We start from the raw sequence: 27,126 nt of genomic DNA, 5'->3' as shown, positions 1-27,126 counted from the left end.
AATTCGACACATGCACCAAAGCAAAACTACACTGAGTCTAGTTTAGTCGTGCACAGGTTCCCTTCTTTCCTGTCTGACTTTTCAACAGATTTAACCTGCTCAAACAAAGTCTGGAGTTTGTCCTTTTTTTTGAGAAGCTAGAAGTTCCTTGCCTTTTTTGGATTGAAATATCTTGTGTCTGAGATCTCAGTTGAAGCGTTTGCCGGACCAGTTCAGCCAGATAGAATAATTTCTGCGCAAGGAAGGAGACACTGGGATTTACTCTCGAGATTGGGGGATTTAAACGAGTGAAAGGAGGTGAACAGACAAAAAGCCTTGCATTCACCACAGTCTGCTGGCCCATAGCGAGCAAAGCTGGGAGTGTCGGTCGCAACAAAACATGGCATTCTGGGAATCAAGCCAAAGACTAGCAAAAACTCCACCAGACCAGTAAGGACCTGTGGGGCGATTAAAAAGAGTAGATTGTAAACGGTTGCTGTTTGAAATTGCAACATATTTTTCAAAAGGAGGAAAACCGCTCCCAGATAAAAAACACTAGGCATTGTAAAAAAGTAAGGCACTTGAGATGAGAAAATGGTTATATAGTATATCAAAGTGTAATTTCTAGAGGGTGAATGAGGATCAAGTATTCCATCTCACCTTTTACTTATAACTGCTTTCCCATCAACTGCAACCTCACCTGCCGACCTGCTCCCTCACCACAGATCAAGTAGGTCACTGCAGGTGCTCTGACTCACTTGTTGTCCCACATACCTGTTTGAAAACTAAAGTTTACTGCGGTTTCCAGGTTGTCGCCAAAACATTACAGCATACTCTTCTTATAGATTGAATTATGCTTAATCTGTTGCAGCAACTCAAAACCTGTTTGCTCACACTGGGTTTTGTCTCCCCATGTGCATTGTAGAGTTTATATCATAACCTTTAATTTTATTAAATTAGAATATGCTTCACAAAGGGGACTGGGAAAAAATCTGCATGTTTATGGAACTATAGTATTTATGGGTGTGTGCAATCTGGTGCAGCCTGTTTGATTTTAAGTGGACAATAGGGCCTTGGTGGAGGTTTGTGCCATTCTAGTTCTTCAAATTGTAACACAAACACACAAGACAAGAGGGAGGACAGACAATGTAGTGACTTCAAGAAAACAAACGTGTCGCTGAGAGGCTAAGGTCGGGCCTATTACTTTTAATGACGAACTAAAAAAAAATCATTGAAATCCGTAAAAATGCGTTAAAACTTTTATTAAATAAAAGATGATCTATTTATAGTAACGTGCACAAACTCATGGATTAAAGTAATCACAGTGACCCAATGGAAAATAGCTCGAGTCCCCTCTCCCCGTCTCTCCCCCACCACAGAGGTGAACAGGTGCTCACAAAAACTATAACCCCGCCCATATCTCATGTGACTTACTTCCTGCAAAATTAATATGATCACATATAAAGAATAAATAACAAATGATACCCCCACAATATAAACCCATTACACCTTGTATCATAACCAAAACAATAATAATGTTAATATTCCTCTTTGACTCATTCATGGCTCCTACAGACAACAAATATTACCTTGGTAGATACATTTTTGATAATAACAATAATAACTGCGTAGACGGTGTTTTTTAAGTGTTATTACAAAGCACTGCACAAATCAAATTAAATAAAGCAGAAAGGGGTCGTTAAAATCTAATACAAGTATTGTAATAATACAAAATCAGAAATCAAAGACAGTACGTGAAATAATACCACATCATTTTTTAAGTAATGGCAAAAGTCAAGGATAAAAAAACATGAGTAGCAGCAACAAAAGATTAAGGCCGTCCTGTAACATTTATATTCCCTAATTCTCTATCAGTGAACCATCAGCCTCTGGGGGTTTCACACACAGGCCGATTCGCCGCACTACTTCCTGATCCATCGGCTAACGACCAATGAGATCATAGCCCTCACCTCAGCGTCCCGCCTTTACCTTTGCGAACCAGCCAATAGGCGCCGCCGCTGTGGCTCTCCTCGCCCAGGGGGCCGAGCCACACAGGTAGCTGAGGGGAGGAAAAAGAAAGAAAAAAAACTCCGGGGCTTGTCATGGAGTTGGCGTGAAAGAAACACGGATTTCCTCCCTTCTTTACCAGTTTAACCAGTATCTCTGGATACTACACACTCAAGTACTGCGACAGGTACAGTCTCTGACCGCAAACTCCTCCGTGGCTCCTCTGGAAATTATCTCCCTTCTTTATTTCTCTCTCTCTCTGCGTGTACCTCAATTGAGTTTCCAGCCCTTTTGTTCGCTCCTCTTATCACTTGGAAAAGGTGAACCCTCGTGTATTTTTATTTGAATCTTTGCTCTAATTGTAGTTTTTACCCTTGTGGTCCCTGATGGCTTCGCACAGTGATACTCTGGTGGTGTTCTTTGGGGCAACAGCTGGTGCAAATGGGGGTAAACTGGGTTCGGATGAGAGGGAAATAATTCTCTTGGTGTGGCAAATTGTGGATCTACATGAGAAAAAGGTATGGACCTTTCTGACACCGTTCTTTGTACGGTTCCTTGTTTAGTGTGTGTGTGTGTGTGTGTTGGCATTGTGTGTACTTGTAGCGTGTTAGACATTTAAACCAACATGGTGTGCTCCGTGGAACGTCTGTAGCCGCCTCATGCTAGCTACCACACGCGTCGGTAGCGCACCTCTCCACAGGTGTGCGACCAAAATCTGACGAGCAGACGAGATGGGTGTCATTTCACCTCATGGAGAAAACACACCATCTTGGTTTGGCGTGTCAACGCGTTTATTGACAATTGACAATTGTTTGACTGTGTATATATAAAAAATATATATATATATATATATATAAAAAATATAAAGTTTTCTGAATGTGGGGTGTATAGTGTTAAGGCTACTTTTTGTCACAAGTTAGCATGTTTGTGTTCACGCTGCATCCTGCGCCATGAAACGTTAAATCCCTCCACAGGTCGGGAAGCTTCACAGATGTGTTGTCAAGCCAGACACTTTGGAGCTGACAGACCAGTGTAAAGAGGAGACAGGACTGACTCTGGACGATATCCTCAAGGCTGAGCCCCTGGACAAGGCTCTGCAACAGGTGAGCCCTAACCCTGCACAAAGATCTAAAAGTTTCAAGTTTTATTTGTCATATGCATGTTAGCACAGGGTCAACAGTACACTGAAAGGTTTTGGACAAGAAGAGCCCGGTCCGCTCAGCAGCGCAATAGTTAAATTAAAATAAAAGCTAGGTAGACTGAGCTTACTATTAAAAAGTTCAAATACCAGACAAAACTAAGACTATACACATTACTTTTCCATCAAAAGTAGCCCTTCAACGAACGGCCGCTCAGATTCATAAGAAACATCTCACAGATGTACTGAATTCATCACAGCAACAGCTCTCTCTCTCTCTCCTTAACTCTCTTTGCCGCTGGTCACATCACAACACATTAATTAAACCAAGACAACTTTCCACTTGTTTTTGCCCAGAGCGAGATGTGACATGACAAGCCCAACTCACCCGATGACCTTTATAAAAAAAAAAAAAAAAAAATGGTCTTCCACCTGGTGGAGATGTGTCATTGCTTTTGGCCCCTGACAGTTAAAACTCTGCTGACAGTTTGCAGAAGCTTAGCAGGCAGGACGGGCAGAGCCCGGGGCATGTAGAGATAAGGAGGAGTCGCAGGTCTAGTCTTGTCTTGGCCTGATGCATGCTGCAGACATCTGGAAGGCGGAATGTTTACCTGGGACTATGCCTTGCTCTGAGGCTGCAGGACTGGCAGGAGCGGAGACCTTTTCAGATCTTGCAGGCTTCAAGGAATAGGTCACCCAAAAAGGAAATTCACTTATCTACTCACCACTATGCCGATGGAGGGGTGGGTTAAGTGTTTGAGTCCACAAAACACTTTTGGAGTTTTTGGGGTAAACAGCGTTGCAGCCAAATCCAATACAATTCACTTAACTGGGGATTCTTCAAATGTAAAAAATGACATAAAAATACATAACATGCCTCTGTACTGCTCCTGTGTAATCCTCCAAGTGTCCATAAGCCCAAGCATTCAGATTTGACTGGAAATGGCGTAATTTACACCATGTTTTTTTGTCTAAACGTCCACTGATATATGTGGACACTGGGAGGACAGCACAGGAGCTGTATGGAGGCAATTGGGTTTGGCTGCGAAACTATTTACCCCTCAAACTCCAAAAGTGTCAAAACACTTCCACACCTCCATCGGCATAGTGGTGAGTAGATAGAGTGAATTAAAAATTTTCAGTGAACTATGCCTTTAATCCTCCGCAGACTGTTATGTCACCTATTTATGACCAACATTTGAATCTGCTGTCTGCTTCCTCCCCATCAGGAGATGCGTTATGACAAAAGTGCTTATGTTCCCAAACATGTTTTTCAACCACCCTTGCAAGAGTGTATGTTTGCACTGGGTGAACCTATCCCGCCCCTCCAGTATTCCATAGTGTAAAAACCTCTCACTGTCATGTTGGACCAGTGTCAGGTCTGGCTCTTAGTGTTTCTGTGGTTTGAATACCAAGCATGCACAAACAGGTTGGGTTGGTAATCAATGAAAAATGTTGTAAATTGTTTCTGAAGCTGTACACCATTAACACTTCTCATGGTTTGATCTACATGCTCACACCATTTGTGCCTCATTTGTACAGGCCTGGTGAGACTCAAGCTCCACTGTAGGAGTTAGTTTGTGTGCTGAACCTTCAAATATTAACCCAAGCAATCAGCTCGTTCTATTCATACCTTTGTCCGGCTGGCTACTTTCTCTCGCTATTGGTCCCTCAAAGATTAGTATTATCCTTGTTGATACAGGCAAGAAAAGAAAATGGTAGTTTGACGTGCTTTACAAAACTTTAGTTCAGAAGTATGTGGGTCAGTTTTTCTCTTCTCAGATGGGGGGGTACACATTGATAGAGGGTAAACAGGTAGCTGCCTCTTATTAGTGTGCTTGTGACATTGAACTGTGGGTTTGAAGACCCAAGGACATTTGTTACTTTGGTGAGATAAGCAGGGCTGTTAAACTCTTTGCAGTTTGCAGCTTTCTTCCATATCACTGAATAAATGATATTGAAGTTTGTTGGTGTCTTTTACATATGCTCTGTACCGGTTTGGCAATTTTATATTAAATGTTGCCGTAATCTGGAACCTCTTTACATGTTTCAGTCAAAATGCCTACATTGGACCTACAGTCTAACAGTGTACAAAGTGCTTCCCCCTACAACTTCATTGATCGCACTGCATATTAATGAAATCTGTAAACAAGCCAATTTCAAGTTGTCAAGTTAGACATGAGCTTTTTATCAGTCCCTCCCACTTGTTTCTCCCAACCATGAGCAGCAGCTGAGCTTGAGAATTACGATATACACTGAGCTGTGATCAGAAACTCTAAAGCTTTAATGTAATAAATGTATCTATTGTTGCCGCCAAGATTAATTTTGATTGCAATCACTAACGCTAGTTCCAGCGCACGAGTCAGAACATGACTGTCAACCAAAGACGGCACAGACAATTTTAAAGAGAAAACAGTGATTTAAAGACCTTATGTGGATTTTGGCATGGCTGTAGCTGTGACAGTTTAACTACATCATGTTGTGTACACTTCACACCTGCAGCTCTCTGTGGTTCCTGGGAGTGAGCTGATGGATGTTTTACCTGCAGTGAAGCTGTTGCTAACTGACTGTACTGGTTTCGTTTGGGACTCTGACAGCATGCCACAGCCTGTAGGGAGAGTCATGTGATGTGAGACCTCACACACCTTGCTGTTATTGTTGCTTAAATGAAACTGTGCATTCTCGTAAGCACTGTTGCATGATTTTTCCACTGTGTGAGGCCACTGGCCGAAATACTGATTGGTGTCTCTGACTATTAGGTGAGTCAGTCATTTGGTTCTTGCTCACAGAAGCATTTTTTTCACTGTGAGATTTTTATCGTGATGAATCGCATCCAAGGATGAATTGCACAGCCTGGATTTTGAACACATTGTCAAAAGGCTGCAAAAACTATGACTTTCGCAGATCACTGATTTGTATGAAGCCAAATGGATGATGATAATGAGAGAAATGGGGTTATAACTGATCAGAGAATGTAATGGCATCCACTGCAATAACCTGGTAATTTTATTTGAGCGGGGATTTAAGTTTTTAACATTGTTAACCCAAAATTGGGGTTGTGAGTGATCATGCTCTGCAGTGGGAAAACAATTTTCTTAGCTGTCCGTGTTTGTTTGTTACACACAATCATAACTTACTGCTTGCACTGGAAACTATTGATATGTCAATTCCTTCACTGCAAAAGAAACGCGTGATTAAGAAACTGGGTTACTGCAGAAAACATCAATAGTTGCCACTAATTATTCTAACATAAACTTTTACATATTTTAAGATGGCACTTGAAGCCATTGAGTATATTTTTGACCCAGTCATTTATTCCCACCATCATCATAAGCAATCGTACAACACTTGCGTCACAAAATGCATTGTGATGAAGGTGTGGCTTCAGGTAACTTAAACTGGTTACCAAAGGGAATGCCCTGTCACCACTCCCTGTTGCTCTTATCAGAGTTAGTTTCAGCCGCCAACCTCACCTCTGCATACAAACAGTCCACCTCCACTGAAGAGCAAACTCTGATAGGACCACGTTCAAAGGCCACTTCCTCCCCCTCATCCCTCTCCAAGGGTACAGTTAGGCAGAATTTTTTTCCCCTGCATTATCCTGTAATAATTTTGGGAGAAACAGTTGTTGATTTCGAATTAATCAAAATTCATTACATTTTCGCTCAGATAATAAGGTGGCATTATCATCTTTGACATGGGTTATGACATCATTACTGGTAGAGTGTTGACAGCAGAGCCAAGTGTGCCAAGGTATGATGATGATTGTTGTGTAACTTAATAATTCATAGTCCTGTTTGTTGTGTGTTTTTTACAGAAAACTTCATATAAAAGGGGAGCATGAATGGTTGTTTTTCATGCAAATTTAACAGTGAACAGAAACGGGGCTTTTCCCTTAGAGGGACATATACTACTACCAATCACCAATTTATATTGATTGTTAATTTATGATATATGCACCTTTTTTTTGGGGGGGGGGGGCGGGGTTCAGTGTTCGGTTGCTTCTACTCATCTGTTGCCTGCGTGAGATTTGTCTTCCTGTTCAGCTTGTTTGCTCAATTTAAGCTGTGGTTTTAAGCTCAAAGTTGAAAAGGATGGGTGTGTCAGCGCCTCGTCTAGAACATTTGCTTTTCTCTCTGTAATCCGGCTTCGATAGTTGGCCAAGGTGGAGCTTCAGGCTCAACTATGGGCAAACACTGGTCCTGTTATCACTGTAAACACAACATTGTGCATCATGTCTTTGCCTAAGTGTTCTGCAAAATTAATCTACAGAACTAAACTAAGAACAAAACCGAGCAAATGCTGCAGAAGTGACGACCTGTTCAGAATAATAGCAATCACTGTTCTCGGTTTTATTTTATCTATTTAATTAGGTTGAATAAGAATTCAAATTCAAGGGTATAATTTTAAAGACTTTTATACATGTGCTAACCGGGTGATTCATGAACAGTGAGGTCAGGACACTGTTGAAACAGACTAGTTGAACTGAAACTTGATCAACATTGATGTTGCAAATAAAGTTGATGTTGCCGAGACATCCTAAGAGTTAAGTATAATTTAAATTTATGATTATTAATATTTCGACCAAAGATGGTTTCCCTATTCATCAAATGCAAAGCTCTCAAAATGAATCTGGCCAATGTGTGCATTGTTTCACAGCTTTTGTTCTGGGCTCCACCTTTGTAGTTAAGAATGATATTGTGCTTTCATACCAAGTTGAGCCTGTGAGTTATCAAAATGTTCCTACGTACCTGACCCATTTTTCTCACGCCTGTAATATAAGAATTATTCAGCTTTCTTAAGTGTTGCTTTTTGGTCACCTGTTCATGAGTGAACAACTCTAGACCTGTATTTACATGTGCAAGTGGAGGATTCGGCACCTCAGTGCCTCATTAACATCTAAATAACTCCAAAGTGTCGAATACTGGTTTGGAAAGTAGTCAAGTGCAGGTTTCTGCAGGCAAAACAAATATTTAATTAATTGATTCTCAAATTATGAGGATTACACATGAGATACATAAACGATAAGATAGAAGAGAACTGAGGCTTATGAAAAAATTCATTGATATAATAAATCGATAATTCATGAAAGAAATTTACCCAACATATTTGCATTGGAAGACTCTTTTCAAACCTTGTTGACCTATATCAATTGTTGGTTGATCACTTTAGCCATGATCACCACAAATAGTTTCCGCCTAATTAAAGTCTAATGTTTGCCCAAGTTTTAGGGTTTTGGTATTCTCCATAGACATAATTCAGAATGCTGGTTTGATTAGATGGTCAACTTTAATAACTGATTTGAAATTGGCAGCTATTTTTTGTCTGGTTCCTTTTTTCCTCCTTACCAGTGCCATGGAACATTTTTGGAATTTGCATAGGCCCTTGAACTTTACAAATATATGCTTATTTACAAATATTGAAATGTACACTACCATGATTTGGACAGTTGCAGTTTAAGCCATGGCCATCAATCAGTTTCTTTCTTTAACACTATAACAAAGTTTTTCCTGACTCAAAATCTGTCACATTCATAGTTTTTAAAATAAACTATCATTTTAAACACAAACCTCAGTGACCAGGGATCATTTGGTTGGTCTGTTGGTGTTCATGGTGCCACAGTAATTACCTAAGCCTTTTCTTCAGATCAATTACTCTTGCGTGTATTTGTCCAGACAGACCAAAAATCCTTTAATCTAACTCTGAAGCATTTGTTCCCGTGTCAGCAGCTGGCTGCTGTTGCCAAATAGCCCTATATTTCTCTCTGAGTGTTAAGGAACGTGCCTCAACATGCACCTCTAATACTCCCCCAGTGTCTGAAGATCTGTCATATACAGCCAGTGGCCATGCGAAAAACCAGTCACTGAGTTGAAGTTGGTCTCCTTTTATAGACTGGTTTTGCTCTCACAGGGGCTACTTTCAGGGTTCAGGAAAGATGAAGGAAGAATCTAATATTTCAACTTTCTGACATTGCCAATGGCATAAGTAAAAGGTTGTCTCTATCTTACATTGTGAGCAGCAAGGGAATACATGCAGCATTCAAGTCAGCATGGCTTCAGAAAGGATTCAAGATGTCAGTATAATGCAAATTAAGAGATGAAGAGATACCACAGCGCCCCCCCCCCCCCCCTTTTCTTGAATTCAGAAAATAAACTTAGAATATAACCAACTGATAAATTAGTCAAAGCTATAAAATCACTGCATGACTAGCCATTTGGATTGAGATGCCAAAACAATGGGTTTATGTGGTTTGGGATTTTGATCAATGTGAAGAAAAGTAAAATTGTGCAAAAAGTCTAATTAGGTAATCAGTGATCACAGAACAATAAACCCAAATCCCTACAATTTGTGATTGTCTGAATCTGACCTGGTTCTTTATTATAAAACTAGAAACTACATACTCACATTTGTATATTAAAAGTGTTACTGGTTCTACAGTTCCTAATGAGAATCAACAGCTTTGCTTTGCCAGTCTACCTGGTTGACTCGCATGGTTCTCAAACAAACCGTAGCACTCCCACATCCTGACGGAAATCTGTATGTTCCGGGACAAGATGTAATGGTATGCCTTCATTCCAAAAAGTCAAAGAAAACAATGAGCTAGTGAAACTTTTTGCAGCTTAATTTTTTTTTCCTGATTGGGAGCTTCAAACTGATGTGAAAAGATGTCAGTAACCCTGACCACACAGCAAGTGATGGCCTCTATTGACAGTTGAACACTGCCAACAGGTTGTCACAACACACGGAATGGGGCTCATTGAGTGTGGTAGTTAAAAATAAACATGTACCTATGAGGGAGGTGCTGGTATTTAGGGTCTAGGGTTGGGTGAGTTAGACTTCATTTTATGTAAAGTGGAGATGTACAGGTTGGACTTGTATGGGTTGTTTTTCCTTTTGCTTGCATGTGACTGTAGGTCATGCTCAGCTAGAACTGTGATCCTGGTGATTAGCGTTGTTGATCATTCCTCTCCTTTGTCTGCTCGCTTTCTCACAAGGCAAACACTAAAACTTGTTCGACGAGCCTCATTCCTAATGACACCCAAACACGCATTCAAATGTCAAACAACACTGTCTTCACGTGTTTGCCCCTTAGACTGAAGTCTTTTCAGTAAGTCTCACTTTCATAGTGTAGTTGGTCTTTGGATAACAAATATTAAACTATTTCACCTGCGTATTATTAAGCCACAAGGTGTATGCAAAGTAATCCAAATGAAATATCGTCTTTTCCTCTGTTAAAATACTTTTAGCTGTCTTATGTTCAGGTTTGACACAGAGTCCCACTTTGAATGGGAAATACATATGACATGTAATGAAATCCATGTTTAATTTCTCTCTTCTCTTTCATTATGCAGTTCCAGCAGTCAGTGTCATCAGAAATAAAGTCTCTCGGCAGAAGCTCTTGCACACTTTGTGTCAACAGTCCCCTTATCATCCGACAGGCCCTTCACCCCGAAGCCTCCAAAAAGGTATTTGTTTTCAATGTTTCACCACACTGCAGACACATTTTAGATTAATTTTAAATCGATAATCAGATTCTATGCAAAACAATTTGAACTCCTGCTATAGTCATGTATAATTCATTAATTTCTAGAGATATACTGAAGTTAACAGCCATTAGATTCACACATGTTTATCCCTTCATTAATAGATATTACTAATGACATGAGTTCTGTTTGAATTTGTCCTTTTATGCTGCTTTTAATACTGACTAATACATGGCAGCAGATACATACCTTGGTCTAGTAAATGTCTCCTTTCTTTGTCTGTTAGCTTCCTGATACAGTATATCAAGAATACCATACCAGAGTTCAATGCTGTCTCACTGACTCATTTCCTTTTTCTTTATTTCTTTTCAGAATATAGTCATTCCTGAATGTTTCTTTTCATTTGTGGATGTGAGAAAAGAGTTTCACAAATGCTGCCCCAACGCTGGCCCTGTGCAGAAGCTAACGCTTTCCTCCATGTTGGAACGTATCATTTTCTAGCCTGTGTGCTGTTAACAGAATTTGTAGTTGCATCTTATGTATATTCTGTGTTTATAAATGTTTCTTTTAACTATGGTAAGACACAATTAAAATTGTTATGCACCCATTTAGATAAGTTGAACTGTATTCTGTAGCCTTTGCCATCTCAGTAAAAAATTGTTGACAAACGATTTAAGTGAAAAGCATCAATGTGTAAGATGTCAAAATGGCAGCTGAAGCTGGGAAAAATCCTTAACTCTCCATGCAGACGTTGGTCTTCCTGCCGTCTCAGAGGAACTGATTGGTGTGAGGGAGGTGGGGAGCATGGTGCAGCTGATGCTCTGCATCCTGGCTGAACCCCACAGTAAGTAACTCGTTTGAGTTTCAACCTAAAATGATCTGAAATTGACCCAGAGACTGAATACCTACAATCTCCCCCGGCACTGTCGTGTTTGAACCCTCACCAGTGACTGTCCTGCTAAGAGGAAGCAGAAAAATACCTGGCCCATTAAAAAAAAACGAAACAATCGGATGATATGACCTGTCATTACGCACTTTGACCTGCCTGGTTGTTTGAGTTTACACAAACATCTATGATGCCAAAGCCCAAATATACAGACACTACTTTTAACTAGGAGGTGTCATAGTTGTTCACAAACCAGACAACATTTTACTTGATACTACTTATAGTTTTATTTTTGCAACCAGGTGTTAAAGGATACCCATTACTATAGTGAAGTAAAGTCAGACTGCTCTCTCTTAACTGCTCATCCTACCTTCTCGATGATATCATCTTGTAACTGATTTCTTTATTTTTAAGTAAGATTCCTTAGCTGATATTCCCTGTTTTAGTCAGACACTGAACAGAGAGTTTGAGTTAAAAAAAAGTGTCTTTTTTTAAATCGCATGTTAAAAACAGTGAATGATTGATGTAAGACTCCTGATTCTAACAATGCAAATAAATCAAACGTGAATCAGTCCCTTCGGGCTTAACCCCCTTAATAACAGCAAAGTATGGCTTTGGGCATGATAACGCAGCAGGAATGCATAGTGCTCAAAACTCCTGTCTGTCTGTGAATTAACCTTTTCACCAACGTGAAGGAAAACATTGTTTTCAATTTCCCTTTCCTTCATTCTTTTAGATCACAAATTCTCCTGTGGTGAAACTGTGAAGTACAAGTTTGATTCTGGCACATGGTATGTATGAAAGTTTGTTTTTGTCTCCATCTGTCTCTCTTTGATGCGTTTCTGCTTCACCTGTTTGCCTGCAGTGCCGTTTGCAGACTGATACCCCCCCAAGCCATGTTCAGACTTCAGACCTGAGCACAGCTAAAGGGCTCTGAACAGTGATAACAGCAACAGGGAGACAATAAGTGTGTCATTAAAGCTGTCCAACTTTGCCATCAAATGCTTAGCTGGCTATCCAGTAGCAGAGCACCAAATCCTGCTGTTCTTAGATGGCTAAAAGCCTAATACCCTGACAGCCCCCTGACATTTAATCATGGGAGCATGTTACTGTGTGTAGCACTTACCGAGAGTGGCCTCTTCAGAGTGTCTGCAGTACTAACCCCAAGTTTAACGAGTGAGATAGTGTTTCTCTAAAAAAAAAAACTTTGAATAACTTCTCATTATCATTCCTTTGCTCATTACTGTCCATTCATGTTTTGTTTTGTTTCCTTCCTTCCTTCCTTATGGTGTGTTGTGCAGCAGTAAGACAGAGCCAGTGGACAGTGAGACGGTAATCAGAGCGCGGGGGCTTCCGTGGCAGTCATCAGACCAAGACATTGCACGCTTCTTTAAAGGCCTCAACATTGCCAAGTATGTTGGACTCGCGCTTGCAACAAAATAAGCCGTAAATGTAAAGCGTTTTTGGCACCAAGCAATATTGTACAGTGTTTTTCTGATTGTTCTGATTCTATAACCATAACATCCTGTTGCTGAAACTTTTTTTCTTGTGTTTAGGGGTGGCGTGGCCCTTTGTCTTAATGCTCAGGGCCGGAGGAACGGCGAGGCCTTGGTTCGTTTCATCACCTCAGAACACAGGGACCTAGCCCTGGAGCGACACAAGCACCACATGGGGAGCCGCTATATTGAGGTCAGGTTCAGCATTTACCTCTTGTCCACTCTTCCATGTCCTTAGACAGACGGTGTGAGGCTTCAGTCAAATTTAAAGCCACGTCTCTTTGTTTCAGATCAAATATTTCATGTCTTTATGTTAAAATCTTCTATATGGTTTTCTTCTTGTCTTCTCAGGTCTACAAAGCCACAGGAGAGGAATTCCTTAAGATCGCTGGAGGTCAGATTTCTGATTATTTTCCTCTCTTCTCACCATGTTTGTATGAAGGCTTGTGATGAAAGGCCTACTGTTGGCGTGTGGTAGCCTTCTGTTTCATGGCTTTCCCGCTTCTTTGAGGAAAAACAAGACCCCTCCACATCTGTAAAAGAGCAGCCCTTTTAGTGACTGTAAAAGAGTGGCTCTAGCTCTCTCTCCTATTACCCGTGTCTTTGCCTCATCCCAGTGACTCTGGAGCAGCTTATCTGGGACTAATGAAAGACGCTTTGTGAGGAACTGCCCAACCCCTCAGAGACCAGTTGGAGAGAAATTTCACTCCTGGCCAACAGCAGCTCACCTGTTCCGCTTGGCCTCAAGCTCCTCTCCCCTGAGGGAGAGAGGGCCGATGGCCGGTAAAAGGCCCGACTCAGGGTCAACACAAAGATGGTGTGAAGAGACAAAGGCTTAGCCTGGGGCCTCGGGACCATAGAGCAGCAGCCAGTTACACAAAGCAGAGATAGTGGACAAAGAAACAGTGACTCGGAGCAGATAACTTACAGTGACTGCCAGTCTGACTGTGGACTTTACCCAGATGAGTTAAGATCAATAGAGATTGACAGCACATTGGACTTTATGCAAATAGTTGCAGCCGACGAGACACGGCTGCTTTTATCAATTGAAAAGAAAACATTGAACATGTAAATAAAGTCTTTACTATATAAGGCAGCGTCATCACTTTTTAGGTTGTTACTTCTGCTTAGTTCTATAATGAACAGTGAAAATTTAATGTAAAATTTTATTTACAAAATGTATATCTTATTGGCAAAAAGTGATAAGTGATCCTAAAATTTGTCTGAACATGTGAGCCAAATATACGTTTGTCCACCCAACAGAATCCCAGCTGACACTGGGCAAGATTCAAATTGAGCTCAGTATAAAAATGTATTGTATCAATATAGCTGTATATAAAACCTGATAAATCTTGATCTCCATGTAACCTGCTACAACTGGGTGGGGTGTGTTCACTTAGAGCTGACAGCAGCTTAGTCAGTAACAGGGTTAGGGGTTAACAAACCTTACTTTCTAACAAAGTGACACTGCGATGTTCATATTTTTCCAACAAGCTGAAGCCGGGTGATAAATGACAAGAGTCCTCTGTCTGAAGGTACATCTAACGAGGTGGCCCAGTTCCTGTCCAAGGAGAACCAAGTGATTATACGCATGCGGGGGTTGCCGTTCACCGCCACTCCCCAAGAAGTGCTGTCCTTCCTTGGCTCTGAGAGCCCAGTTACAGATGCTGCAGAGGGTCTACTCTTCGTCAAGTATCCTGACGGACGCCCCACTGGCGATGCCTTTGTGCTCTTCTCCTGTGAAGAATACGCCCAGAACGCCCTGAAGAAGCACAAGCAGATCCTGGGGAAGCGCTATATTGAGCTGTTCCGGAGTACAGCAGCAGAGGTGCAACAGGTACATTGTTTTATTACCTCCGCTAAGGGTGTTATGTTTTCATCTGTGTTTGGTTGTTAGTTAGAGGATTACAAAAAAACTACTTCAGAAATTACAACAAAACTTGGTGAAAGCATGTGCTATACGTCAGAGAAGAACCCAGAAGAAATTTGGTGCTGATCCGGGGAATTATTTTTCACTTTCTTTAACATTGATGAAATTGTCTATTGGCCTATTTCAGAATTTCCCTAGGAATAATTAATGGATCTTGAAAACTTTATTTTAGTCGAGTGATATTTATGAGTTTGTCCAATGTCGCAAGGCTTGATTGAATTTAGGGGGACTTGGCAGAGGTATTGGCTCTTACTGTTTATATTTAAGTTTCATTGTGACATGAAAAATGCATGTACCAGAGTTTTAAAACTACTCCTGGAAAAAGTACATGTGTCCTGTATCAAAGATTCAAAAACAAATGTAATGTGACATAAAGAGGCCATTGGGGTTGTAATGGAACAGAAATTGACCCTTTAAATGAAGTGATTGGTTATAGTTCATTTGTACAAGATTGAAAAATTGCAGAAAAATCTCTCAGGACAATCAGTTTCATTGGTGAATAATTAATGGTGTAATTCCTGTGTGATGTTTATTGACACTGGCTGAGCTCCATTTGAAGTATGTGACGAAATGTTCAACACAGTTAATAAATAAGATGATTGTGTAGTTAGTCCAATGGAAAATGACGTCTGTTTTATTGCTCAATGTGTAATGTTTTGAGTCATCAAACGAAAGCGCTGGAAACTTTGTGTCCTTCAGCTTGTTCCTGTTTGCTGTGAAATATTTATAACAAGTGGACCTTGTTGTCGACATGTTCATTTAAACGTTTTTCTGCATAAAATTTTGGACTATCATTTTTACATGCACATAATCTCAATAACTGTTGTCAAGCAGTGTGTTGTCACTGCCAGGGACCACCTATGAAATTGATAAATTTGCTACTTTTTAGTTGGAGACACTAATTTTGATCAGTCCTTCCTCTTTCGCATTCCCCAGGTCCTGAACCGATATATGTCCACACCTTTAATCTCCACACTGCCTCCGTCTCCCATCATGCCCGTCCCGGTCCTTGCCACTCCTTCCTTCCTTCCAGCGGCCAGCTGCACACGTGACTGTATTCGCCTGCGTGGTCTGCCCTACACTGCTGGGATCGAGGACATCCTGGAGTTCATGGGAGAACACACTGTGGACATCAAACCCCACGGAGTCCACATGGTCCTCAACCAACAGGTCCGACTGGTGGGGAGTTGTGGGCACGCTTACATTTCTCGCTGTAAAAGCCCCATGAAACCACTTATAACCATTAAGCTGCCGTCAGATATCACTGTTGTAGAGGGAATTATTAAAAAACAAAATAAATCTTAACAAATTCTGAAAGTATTTAAGATAAATCTACATAATTATCAACAGAGTGAAGTAAAAAAAAAAAACAGGAAATTTTTTTTTGTTGGTGCAGAAAAACTACTTGATTTATTTATATTTTCATAAATATAATTTTGCCCACAGTTTTCCTTATCCCTTTTTTTTTTCTACCAGACCAACTCGTGTATGAATGTGATTCTATTCTGAATCTCAAACAACCACATGAATGGAGCATTATAATTATAAAATTGATTTGTCATATGTATTTTAATCTGCATTTGAACATGTGACAAATACTAGGAACATTTTACTTCATTACTCAGCCCTATCCATCAAATGTAACTTTTGCTGCCCCCTATTGAATTTCGCTGTTGGATTTGTGATGTATTCTCAGGCACACTGTTTTCTTCCTCTCCGTTCCAGGGTCGGCCGTCTGGTGACGCCTTCATCCAGATGAGGTCAGCCGACAAAGCGTTCATGGTGGCCCAGAAGTGCCATAAAAAGACGATGAAGGACCGCTACGTGGAAGTGTTCCAGTGCTCCACAGAGGAGATGAGCATCGTGCTGATGGGAGGAACCCTGAACCGCAGCGGCCTTTCCCCTCCGCCCTGCAAACTTCCCTGTGAGTAAATCCAACCACGAGATTCATCCAGGCGGAAATGGCCTCAGCAAGGTCAGCAGTGTTGTGTCACTATGTTCTCCTGTTGGCACTGAGGGTTTCCACCACTGCCATCAGCTTCACACTGGTACTGGCTTGTTTGTAGGTAAACAAATCCACAGTCACTAGTGCGTGTTCACCTTGTTAATGTCACATTAAGCTTTGTAAATAAATACCTGGCACTCAGAAGGTGGTTTTCCGGTCTAACCTGTTGCTTATAGGTTTTTTTAAACCTGGAAAACTATGAATTTGTTTTCTTTAATACGTAATCTGTTCATTATTTTCTCCAACTGACAGCCTCATAACAAAAGATGTTCAGTTTCAGTTGGTCACCCAATGGATGAATGGATGTTTATTCTAACCACTGTTATTGTTAACCATAATTTAAGTATGTCAGTGGGTTTTATGTTTGTCATATAAAACGTCCTTTGACTTTTTTATATATCTAAGTTTTGTATTTGTCCGTTTTTTTTAAACTCAACATCTTAAGTCTGAAATTGAATATGTGTAAGACTCATCATGGTCTTGATGTGTCAATTTTGGGGAATATATTGTAACACGAGACATATGTTGAAATTGACTGTGCAGCATGTTGAAACTATTCATATACACTGTCTCACTGCTGGCAGGACTGAGCATGAGTGAAACACAACATGTAAATGATCCGATGTGTCTCTGTCTCCCTGCAGGTCTGTCTCCACCCACAGCCTATGCTGCATTCCCCACCCCGCCAAGCATTCTGTCTGAGGCTTCCCTCTACCAGCCCCCCCTGCTGGCTGCACCGAGGCCTCCTCAGAACACTGGACACAGCCCTGCTCACGCTTTGGCCTACTACCCCCCTCATCCGCACCTGTACATGAACATGAACATGAACTACACCGCTTACTACCCCAGGTGAGTGAAGCATCAGCTCCCTCTCCCGATTTGCTATGCTCCGCCTTCCCATCACCAGTTGCTCTTTATCTATCCTCTTCTTTCAACTAAGTTTAATTTGTTATGCCATGTTCTCTCTGTCTCCAGTCCCCCAGTTTCTCCCTCCACTGTAAGCTACTTCGCAGCGCCACCAGGAGCAGTAGCAGCAGCAGTCGCAGCCCAGTCCCACTCTGCTGCAGCCGCCGCCTCTCCTGGGCTGCCCCAGCCTGGTGCCCTGGTCAGGATGCAGGGTCTGCCCTACAACACTGGTGTCAAGGACATCCTCAGCTTCTTCCAAGGATACCAGGTCAGTACATATAGAAGTCAACTAACCGAACAATCCTACGCATGATGTCTAGATCTTATGACATCATATATATAGATCATATGATCTTATAGTCAAAACCTATGAAAGAGAAAATCTATGTCTTAATCAGAATCCACATCAAAAATAATTGATCTTCCCAGGCCCACACCCCATTCCTAAATTTGGTAGGAAATAGTTTTGTAATTTGTGTAATCCTGCTAACAATAAACCAACCAACAAACAGAATCAGGTGATAACGACTTCCTCTGCAGAGGTGACAGAAAGATGTAATGTAACTTGTTTATCTTCATGATTAGATCAAATCTGCAGCTTCTTTCCTGAAGGTTCAGTAACCTGGTTACAGAATGTTGTGGCAAACATTTATAGCAGCCTCTTGACAATAATGCTGAGTTTAAATGCTGGCCAGTTTAATAATATACAATGTGTGTTGCTCTATTTTTCCCACAGTTTGCAACCACACAAAGTAAAATCTGAGGCTGTTGGGCCAGTAAGACTATTTCCATTAGTGGTTTTTGTAACAGAATCCCTCCCCAGTGTTGATCATTTAAGGGACATGTGTACACTTGTGTTCCTCGTCCCACCCCTCTCTTTGCTTCCCTTTTTGTTTTCTCTGCCAGTCCAAATTAGGTGGAGCCCTCTGAAGCAGGTATGAACCCTGACAAGTGTGGTGTCAGATGTTTGAGTGGTTTGGAGGTAGAGGGGTGGGGTTTGAGGTGGCCGGGTTGTTGTTGTTGCACAGATCTGGAGTCTGCCTCATGATAGTAAGGAGTTGTGTGGTTTTTGTGTGTGAGAGAGATTAAAGCTGACTCAAGTGTGACTGTCGGCTGAAACACAGTAATTGTATCCTGAATGGAGTGAGTGTGTGTTTTCCCGCCTGCAGTTGTGTCCCACACTGGTCGTGGGTGAGAAAACAATTCTTACACCAGCGCTTGGTGTCTTTTACCCACAATCCCCCACACCAAATGCATCTGAAGCCTGCAGTATCTCCCCCCCCCCCCCCCCTAAATCCTGGAGTATTTTGACTGTGTATACCTTTGTGTCTGCGTGCTGTGATGTGTGAAACCATGTGGCAGCCTTCCCACCCTGACTGTGCGTTCATTATTGTGCTATCTGTAGTACGCCCCTGAGGAGTACAGCAGCTTGGTTCAAATGAGCGAACAGGCCAGGAGTCTGATTCAGCCCAAAGAATGGCTCTGTCTTTAGGGACTCACCCCAAGGTAAGAAGAGCCTCCAGGCCAGAGAACCAGAGTGGACAGAGAGGGCATTTCCTACACGTTAAGATTCAGACACAACTCACACTAATGCTCCGAACTCCTGGAGCTGCTGATTAAAACACGCAGGTAGTAAACCTACTGAGTCCAGTCCTCTGAGCAGAAGGCAAGTTTCCTAAATAATTATTTGTGGACCTGAAATTTCTGTTCAAACATAATGGCTACAGCCATGGAACAATTAAAGCACAACAACATAACACATCATACACACGTCAGCTTAAGTCCAATTTGACTGCATTAGTCTTTGTAGGAATGCCCAATCTAGCCATCATGGTTCTGAGCTGCTGACCCGGCATGTCCGTCTGCTGCCGTCCGAACTAAACTGCTTCATAACCCAATCTTTCTCTGAAGCTCTGTGAGAGGAGTGCTGAGTCTGGATCCCTGACAGAAGCATCTTTATAATCCAGTATGCTGTATATAATGCACAGAATATTTGGAATTGTAGGGATGCTTAATGTACTTTATGCCATAGATTGTGTATATGTATATACATGTCTGTGTCTCTGGGCTTAAACCACTTTCTGTCTCACAATCATGCTTCTTACTCCTGATAAGGCTCCTGATAAGGCTTTTCTATTTATATCAGTACATTGTCAGTCTTTTTTGAACCTATAACTTGAGCGGCACCACAGCCTCCTGCAGTGGAGCACGATGTGACCCCCACTCCAGCAGGAGGTTTGGTGTTAGCACCGTGAACATCATCAGTTCTCTTTTTAAGATATTGGTGAATGAATAAAGCTCACCTCTCTCTGACCGTCTCCTCTCATGTGACTCCCCAACATGAAGACTTTATGGGTTTTACTGGGATCAGCGCATTCTTTCAAATCTGCATGTCTTAAGGAAACTGATCATTTCTCTTGCATTAAACCTCTGATGCAAATCATGGATGCATGCAAACTAACGGAAGATAATTAATATGTGGGTTTCAGGTCCTCTGTGGGAACAGCATGTAGTCTAGTTTTACTATCTAAGCTCTGCCCATTCTCTTCTCTAACTGGACCAGTATGATGAGCTGAACTTTCTCCCAGCATTGTTCCTATCTATCTTTGTGGGCTCCCCCTGGTGGTTTCATGTTGCTGCTCTGTTTCCCCCCTCCACCTCTATCTGCAGCTCCAGCCAGACGCCATCCTCATCTTGTACAATTTCAGCGGCCAGTGCAGCGGCGAGGCCTTGATCACCTTCCCCAGCGAGGAGTCTGCCAGGCGTGCTGTGGCTGAGCGCTCCAACCACCCCTTCTACGGTCAGCAGGTCCACCTGCTCTTTTGCAACTGACGCCGCCGCCTTCCCTCAACCTGTCGTCCCCTCAAAGAGCACTCACCTCCCACCTTCCCCAAGGAACTGAACAAACTCCAGTTGATATCAGTGCTCCACGAAGCAGCTACTGAACCTTTACCCTCCCTATGATCTGACGTGTATCACTACACACTACGACGCTGCTGGCCCCGACACTCCTGAAGCCACTGGGGGAGTTTGAACAGCCTCGGGTGAAGCGGCTGAAGTCATTAAGCCTTGCGTTGTGATCATGACTCTGTGGAAGTCACTGTGTATTAGCACCTACTGTAATATCTGGTTGTGGAGAGGAGATTTTGTGGAGCCAGGACACGTGTGTGTCAGTGGCTCAGTGTATTTAAAGGCTGTATATCATGTGTTTCTCATCAAGCTGTAGTTTCACCCTGAAAAGCTTGAGGCTGCACAGACGTCTGCTAATGATCTTTTCTGTACGTTTCTGAATTTTCACTCACGACCACTAGATTTTTGTTTGTCTTAGATTATTGTCCTTTGTGTTAGCTGAACGCAAACACACGTGTATGGGCGTGCAAAATGTTTATTCATTTAATGGTCTCCAGTGGTGCCATTGGAAAGTGAGAAAGAAAAAAGCCATAAAGACTTGACTTAAACTACTGAAACAAAGACAACTGTGTTCCTTAACTGTCATGAATGAATCTGAACTTTGAGCTGCAGGGACTTTTGGTTAAAAGCACAGTAACATCAGAGATGTGCCAGTGAATCGATGAATGTGTAACATGTTGTTTTTTTCTCTATAAAGCATTTATGTATATGACGTGTGTCATCATCCCAGTTAGACTTTTTTGTCCAAGCACTACAGATTTGCTTTTGCTCCGATCAGAGTCAAAGAACTGTTCATCTGAGTAGCATCGCAGATTAATACTATTTTTATTAATCCCATTTCTTTTGTTATTAAATCTAAATTGACAGACGTATCTTGAGGCCTTTTCAAATGATCCACCTCTGCTACTGTACATTCTCGCTTGTTGCTTTGTTGTTTCCAGATCTTTAATTCCTGCTGCTAACAGCTCGCTCTATTTTTCTACAGTCTTTACTTTGCCTTCATTACCCAGAGTGCAATACTGGTCCACATGGGGCGAGGTCGACCTCTGGTGGCAGATGAGATGTTTATTTTTGCGAGTTTGAGACTTGCATGAATTTAGCTCTATGTAAATTAGACTGTAAACGATAAAAATTGACAAATGATCTGTGTTTTGTTTTATTTTCATTTAAAGAGATTAGTTCATCAAACATCAATAAAACCAATAATAAAAGTGTATCTACTTTTCACAAGGGGAAGAAATGCACCTTTTGAAAACCGCCTGGACACGTTTCAGATTGACAGCTTAGTTATGAATTAAATTAAGAAATAAAACCACAAGGCGCTTTATTCTGTTTCGAGGTGACTTGTGGTTTCATCTCCACTGTCGGTACAGTGAGTGGCACCTCACAGCCAAACATTTGCTTCCTGTGATTAACTTTCCTGTTAAAGGTTCTCGCTGACCGGTGAGGAGCAGCAGCTTGTGATGTTTAGCCTCATTGCCAAAGAACTGTTCTGGTCCTCAGAAGTCAAGAGTGCAGGGAAAACATTTGTAAAAAATAATCTGAAAATGTAGAGAAGGATCCTCTGGGATTAATGCTGTCTGTTGGAGAAGTACGGCCTCCCGAGCCTTCTGCTAGAGGTCACCAAATCTGACTCTTTTAAATCGCTAGTCAAATTGCACTCAAAGTACATACCACAAAGGCCCAGTTGTCCCCTAATGAAACCACATTTAAATTCCCTAGATGCAGGTATTTGTTTGTATCGGCATCAAATCTCAACAGGCCTGATGTTTTTTCATCAAGATGCAAGAAAGAAAGAGAGAAAAAAACAAACTGGCACTGTTCCTGATCTGGATCTGGTGCGAAATTAAAAGGGTTCTTCCTTGGCTCCTGTCCCACCCCTCCACACGATTTCTTTTAAAAGTGTTTTATCCATAGTGTTGCGTACATCAAAAACACACCCAGATGAAAACATAACCCAATTGCTGGAAATAACAGTTATTTACTTGACTTACTTGGATATTGGCATTGGCCTTTATAGACGGAAGTATAAAACTTTGAGCAGCGTGGGTTTCCACGACATTACTGTAGTTATGTTGGTATGTAGTTGTCCCACCAACATTTTGGAAGAATGAAAAATGAAGTGTGAGCAGAGTTTTGTGCCAAAGATGAATCCCAAAGAAGACACAAAGCCAAGGCTGAGTTTTCAGTTTTATTGATATACACTACTTTAGAGCCTACATTATGATGCAAGGTTTCCCTTTGAATAATTTCAAAAAGCACTGCAGTCTTAAAAATTACAAAAAAAAAATTAACATACAAAATATACAAGAAATGACAATACAAGGCTCGGTAAACATCAGCTAAACCTGTATTTCCCTTTTATTTTACAAAACAATTTCTTATATGTATGTGTGAGTGTCTGGTGTATATATAGAATGCATATATACACTAAACACTCAGACCTCAACCTTTTAGGAATGACATCCATTTGAAAGTATCAAAAATAGAGTAGTACAGTCTCTGTTGCTATGCCATCGTGTAAAGTGGGAACATATTGTTCGGTCTTTGGTTGGGACAGAGGAGGACGCAGCCGGACAGTGACTGTCCATGCTGGTTTTTCATTTGTATTTTTTGTTGACTCAAGTCGTTGAAGCTGCACAACCTGCTTTGTATGCAAGAAGAAAAGAAGACGCCATCTCCCTTCTCCAACTCATCCTGCTCCCGCTCAAAATCCCCCCCAATTTGAATTAGATTATTATTCACTTATGTCTTGGGGGAGGGGGGGGGGGGGGCAGAATCAACTCAACAGCATACACAGACACCAGAGTTAAGGCCTCCTAACAGTTTACATAGTGACGTGATGCTCTCACTATCTGTTTTATTTCTCTTTTTTTTACGTGATTTTACAAATAGTCTAATCTCATTTCTCATATTTCACATTTGCTTCTTATAGTTTGCATAGATTAAATACACACGTGTGCTTCTGTTGTTAAAATAGGACTCTTTAAATCCCTGTCTTCTGTACAGCATATTTGGTAGAAACACCGACCATCCACACACAAACACACACACACAAACACACACACATAGCCGAACCCTTTTAAAGATGCTCGCGCTGTGTCCTCGACGAAGCTGATTGGACGAATGCAGGACGCTAACAACAGAATCAACCCAGCATCTAAAACGGGTCAACAGTTGTCTACACTTCTAGAGGCATCAAGGTCTTTTTTTGTCGTGTTTTTTTATTTTAAAGGCATCAGGCAGAACGTTTAATGCATAGCAGAATCATTTTCACCTGGAAAAGGACTTCAAACTGTCGTGTGCGACGCTCCTCGGCTCTCGCAGGCAGGAGCGTCATTGTCAAGCTTAAGGCAAAAAAAAACAAAAGAATAAAGAAGCCAATGGAAAACTAATCAGAACCCGTCCGCTCACACTCATCAGGTGTATGAAAATACCTTTTAAAAACCAAATCAACATTGTGTTATTGCTGCCACACAGGCACTGCATATGTGTAAAGAACTGTTCCGGACGAGACTATGATTATCAACAGCAAATATTGTTTGTTTGAAACCGGGGGGGGGGGATGTAGAAGACCCCCTCACATCCAGATGTTGCTCTCTGGACTTTTGGGATTTGTACCTTGTTCATTACAGAAAAGGGAGTCGAAAAAAGGGCAGATTCAACACTTAAATGCAATATATAGGCATAACTATGTATAAAATACTTTCAAAACTTTACCCATCCTACAGTTTGTCACCTCAGCTGTCGTCCGGTCACAGCTCTGGTGCCTGTTATTTAATAGAAGGCACACGAGGTCCCTAGGAGATGTCGGGGGGGGGGTTATTGCATAAAATAGAAATGTCAGAGGCCAAGATGGTCCGTCTCTGTGGATGAAAAGAAAAACACTTCTCTGTAACATGGATCAAACGGGCATCTTCAAAATATCTTTCAACGAAAAACAGGAGTGTTCACTCCGTCCTGAATCCCCTCGTCGGGATTCGTGAATATCGTCGTACCATCTGTATATGGAGTAATCTCAAAGTCAAACTCAAAGCCAGCTGTGCAAAACAACGAACAGAAAAAAGCTTTTGCTACCATTCAAAGCTGCTAAAAATGTTAATAAGGCATTTGTTCAACGTGACGATGAGGATCAGGAGGAGAGGGAGGACGTAGAGAAGAGACGGGGGGGGGGGGGGGGGGGGGTCATGTACAGATATCTACACGGTTGCAAAGGTTGCTAAAAGTTGTGGAATGTTGCAGATCCCAAAACCAGCACCAGGGGAGCTGGTTTCTCTCTGCCAGGGCATTCATCGTTTTATAATTTCAAAAAGGAGAAAAGAAGAGTGGAGTTTTTTTTCTGAATCTGACAGTTTGGTTTGATTAGAAATTTCAATGATCAAATTTCACGTCGAATATAAAGTTTCCAGGTCTAAAGTCTCCAAGTGGGATCCCCTCATGTTGTGCTCCGTACACGGCTGTTTGTAAAAAAACCTGAAGAAACGTCCGAGTGGCAGCGGTGACGTCGTGCTCGATGGTCGATGCTGGTGAGAGTGGCAGCGAGACGCTCTGATGTCTCCGCTGCAGGAACTTGACTCCTGACATGGAGCTGATTGGTCGAGGGGACGGCAGTGCTTTGCAGGATCAGGCGCACCCCCGATGACGAGGGAGGGTCGGCGCCATCTTGACACCTGAGGACTGACAGAGGAGCTGCTCCTCGTTATTCTCCAACCGTTTCACCCTCAGTTTAAAAATCGATGTGGCTGTTTTCTCCTGTTCATCTTCTTCTTGATCCAGGTTGTGAGATTTCTCTGGTTCTTTAAAAAGGACAAACTGTTCAGTATCAGATGAGACAGGCTCTTCCTGTCCGGCTGGTGGAGCTCACAGGGCCCAGGAGGCTTTAGACAGAGTCACCCAGCACAGCCTCGGCTCCTCCCCCTATCCTGTCCCGTCGATCACAAGATCAGGACCTCGGCTTATAGAAGTGTTGGAGTAAGGGGGGGGGGGGGGGTTCTCAGGGAGAGGGGCTGAGCTATGACTGGTTGTGTGCTGATGGAGGACCATGAGCGCTGGGGGACTGGGACATGTCTCTGCCGATGATTTCATTTACTGTAGAGAAAAAAAACACACAATGACACAAAAGATTAAAACATTGGAGAGAAATCCAAAATGTCACTGATGGACTTCTCACTAGGTCGAGCAGATGGTCCCATGTTACTCCCAGAAGGAGTTATGTTCACATAAGAGGTTTAAAACTCTCACATTGTTCACATATCGATCAGCCCCCCGTCTTTTTAGTGTGTGTGTGTGTGTGTGTGTGTGTGTGTGTGTGTGCGCGCTGTTTGAACCTTGTTGGCCCTGAACAGCACATTGTGACTCTTGTCGGTGAATTGTTCTGTGCAAATACATCTTCACTATTACGTTTTGATCCAGCAGAGGGCAGTGTTGCTCCACACCGAGTTCATTACACAAGAGCTCAAAGTGGAAAAACTCCGAGTGTCAAACCCAAAGGCATCAAAGTCACAGCTCTGACGTGAGCTCTAATAACTCCTGACATAACAAATGAGAGCAACTACACTATTCACTGAATGTGCAGTTCAGACCTTCGTTTGAGTCCAACAAGCGTTAGCAGCGCCCCCCCCCCCCCCGACTCCTGTGAACACACTCCGACCAGCGGGGGCTGTCCTCTACCTCATTAGAGCTGCATTGGTGCCTCAGTACATTTCCTCAGGCCTGTTCATGGGGTTGGCGGGCATGGTTAAAAAAAACAATCCGTTGTGAAAAAAACAACATGCTGCTGAGGCCAGAGAGGCACAGCCGGGTCCATCACTCCACCGACTCACCACGCGCCTGATTTCAAACAAATATCACACAACTTTTAGATTCTCTCTGTTTTTCAATCAGTGTTTTATATCTGCAGCCTCCATTCACTTCTCACACTGGGGACACAGGAGTCCCAGGTAAAAGAAACCGGAGCAGCCGAGCCAATCAACTTCACTCACTTTGACGTGGTGAGGAACGAAATGACGGAGAAAACATTTGGATTTCATGGAAAAATAAGATGTGAATGTTTTTCCTATTGTAAGATGGTGAATTATGCGAAGCTCTCGTTCTATGAGGAACTTTCTCTGATCTGTTTTAAACGGCACGGTGACGACGGGTCAGAGCGCACGATGCATTCTGGGCAAACTGGTTTGGGAAGGAGGGAGCGTGCGGCAGAGACCTTTAGACCAGTTTGACACCGAGCCTGCAGACCTGTCTGTACACGACAGTCACAACAGAGCTCCTCTCTCTCCACCACCTACACGTCGATGTGGATTCATGCAACTCTGCCATAAGATACACGTTTCCCAGGTCGTAGTTAAACACGTGTTTTACTGTAAGTCTCTTTTCTGAAAAAGGTGAG

General features: G+C 42.1%; 2 protein-coding genes across 3 annotated transcripts in view; one reads left to right on the top strand and one right to left on the bottom strand.

Moving 5' to 3' along the window:
- The first annotated feature begins 2,013 nt into the window (after positions 1–2,013).
- On the top strand, positions 2,014–21,884 carry esrp2 (epithelial splicing regulatory protein 2). Of its 2 annotated transcripts, XM_053412408.1 has the most exons (17): positions 2,014–2,173; positions 2,352–2,504; positions 2,961–3,089; positions 10,477–10,590; positions 10,981–11,095; positions 11,357–11,452; positions 12,231–12,285; positions 12,796–12,906; positions 13,051–13,183; positions 13,342–13,384; positions 14,526–14,827; positions 15,857–16,090; positions 16,646–16,844; positions 17,570–17,774; positions 17,901–18,099; positions 19,237–19,337; positions 20,502–21,884. In XM_053412408.1, exons 2-16 carry the CDS (start codon positions 2,373–2,375, stop codon positions 19,321–19,323), a joined length of 2,154 nt encoding a protein of 717 aa, XP_053268383.1. In that variant the 5' UTR covers positions 2,014–2,173; positions 2,352–2,372; the 3' UTR covers positions 19,324–19,337; positions 20,502–21,884. The 2 variants fall into 2 exon arrangements, with proteins under 2 accessions (XP_053268383.1, XP_053268465.1); XM_053412490.1 differs by lacking the exons at positions 2,014–2,173; positions 19,237–19,337 and having other exon boundaries at positions 2,180–2,504.
- Positions 21,885–22,919: 1,035 nt separating this feature from the next.
- The window catches only part of nfatc3a (nuclear factor of activated T cells 3a), a 58,996-nt gene continuing 54,789 nt past the window's right edge, over positions 22,920–27,126 (bottom strand). The window contains exon 10 of the mRNA XM_053420017.1: positions 22,920–25,829. Coding sequence (XP_053275992.1) covers positions 25,753–25,829 — 77 coding nt within the window. The 3' untranslated portion in view covers positions 22,920–25,752. The remainder of the gene's footprint in view (positions 25,830–27,126) is intronic.

This window comes from Pleuronectes platessa, chromosome 1, assembly GCF_947347685.1.
Source record: "Pleuronectes platessa chromosome 1, fPlePla1.1, whole genome shotgun sequence".
Classification (NCBI taxonomy): Eukaryota; Metazoa; Chordata; class Actinopteri; order Pleuronectiformes; family Pleuronectidae; genus Pleuronectes; species Pleuronectes platessa.
This window is presented reverse-complemented; position numbering and strand designations above follow the sequence as displayed.

Excerpts from the sequence above, each read along its gene's own strand:
- esrp2 (XM_053412490.1), top strand. The coding sequence starts at position 2,373 with ATGGCTTCGCACAGTGATACTCTGGTGGTGTTCTTTGGGGCAACAGCT. Across the intron at positions 12,907-13,050 it reads AAAGGCCTCAACATTGCCAA|GGGTGGCGTGGCCCTTTGTC; the intron begins GTATGTTGGACT and ends TCTTGTGTTTAG. Across the intron at positions 13,385-14,525 it reads ATTCCTTAAGATCGCTGGAG|GTACATCTAACGAGGTGGCC; the intron begins GTCAGATTTCTG and ends CTCTGTCTGAAG.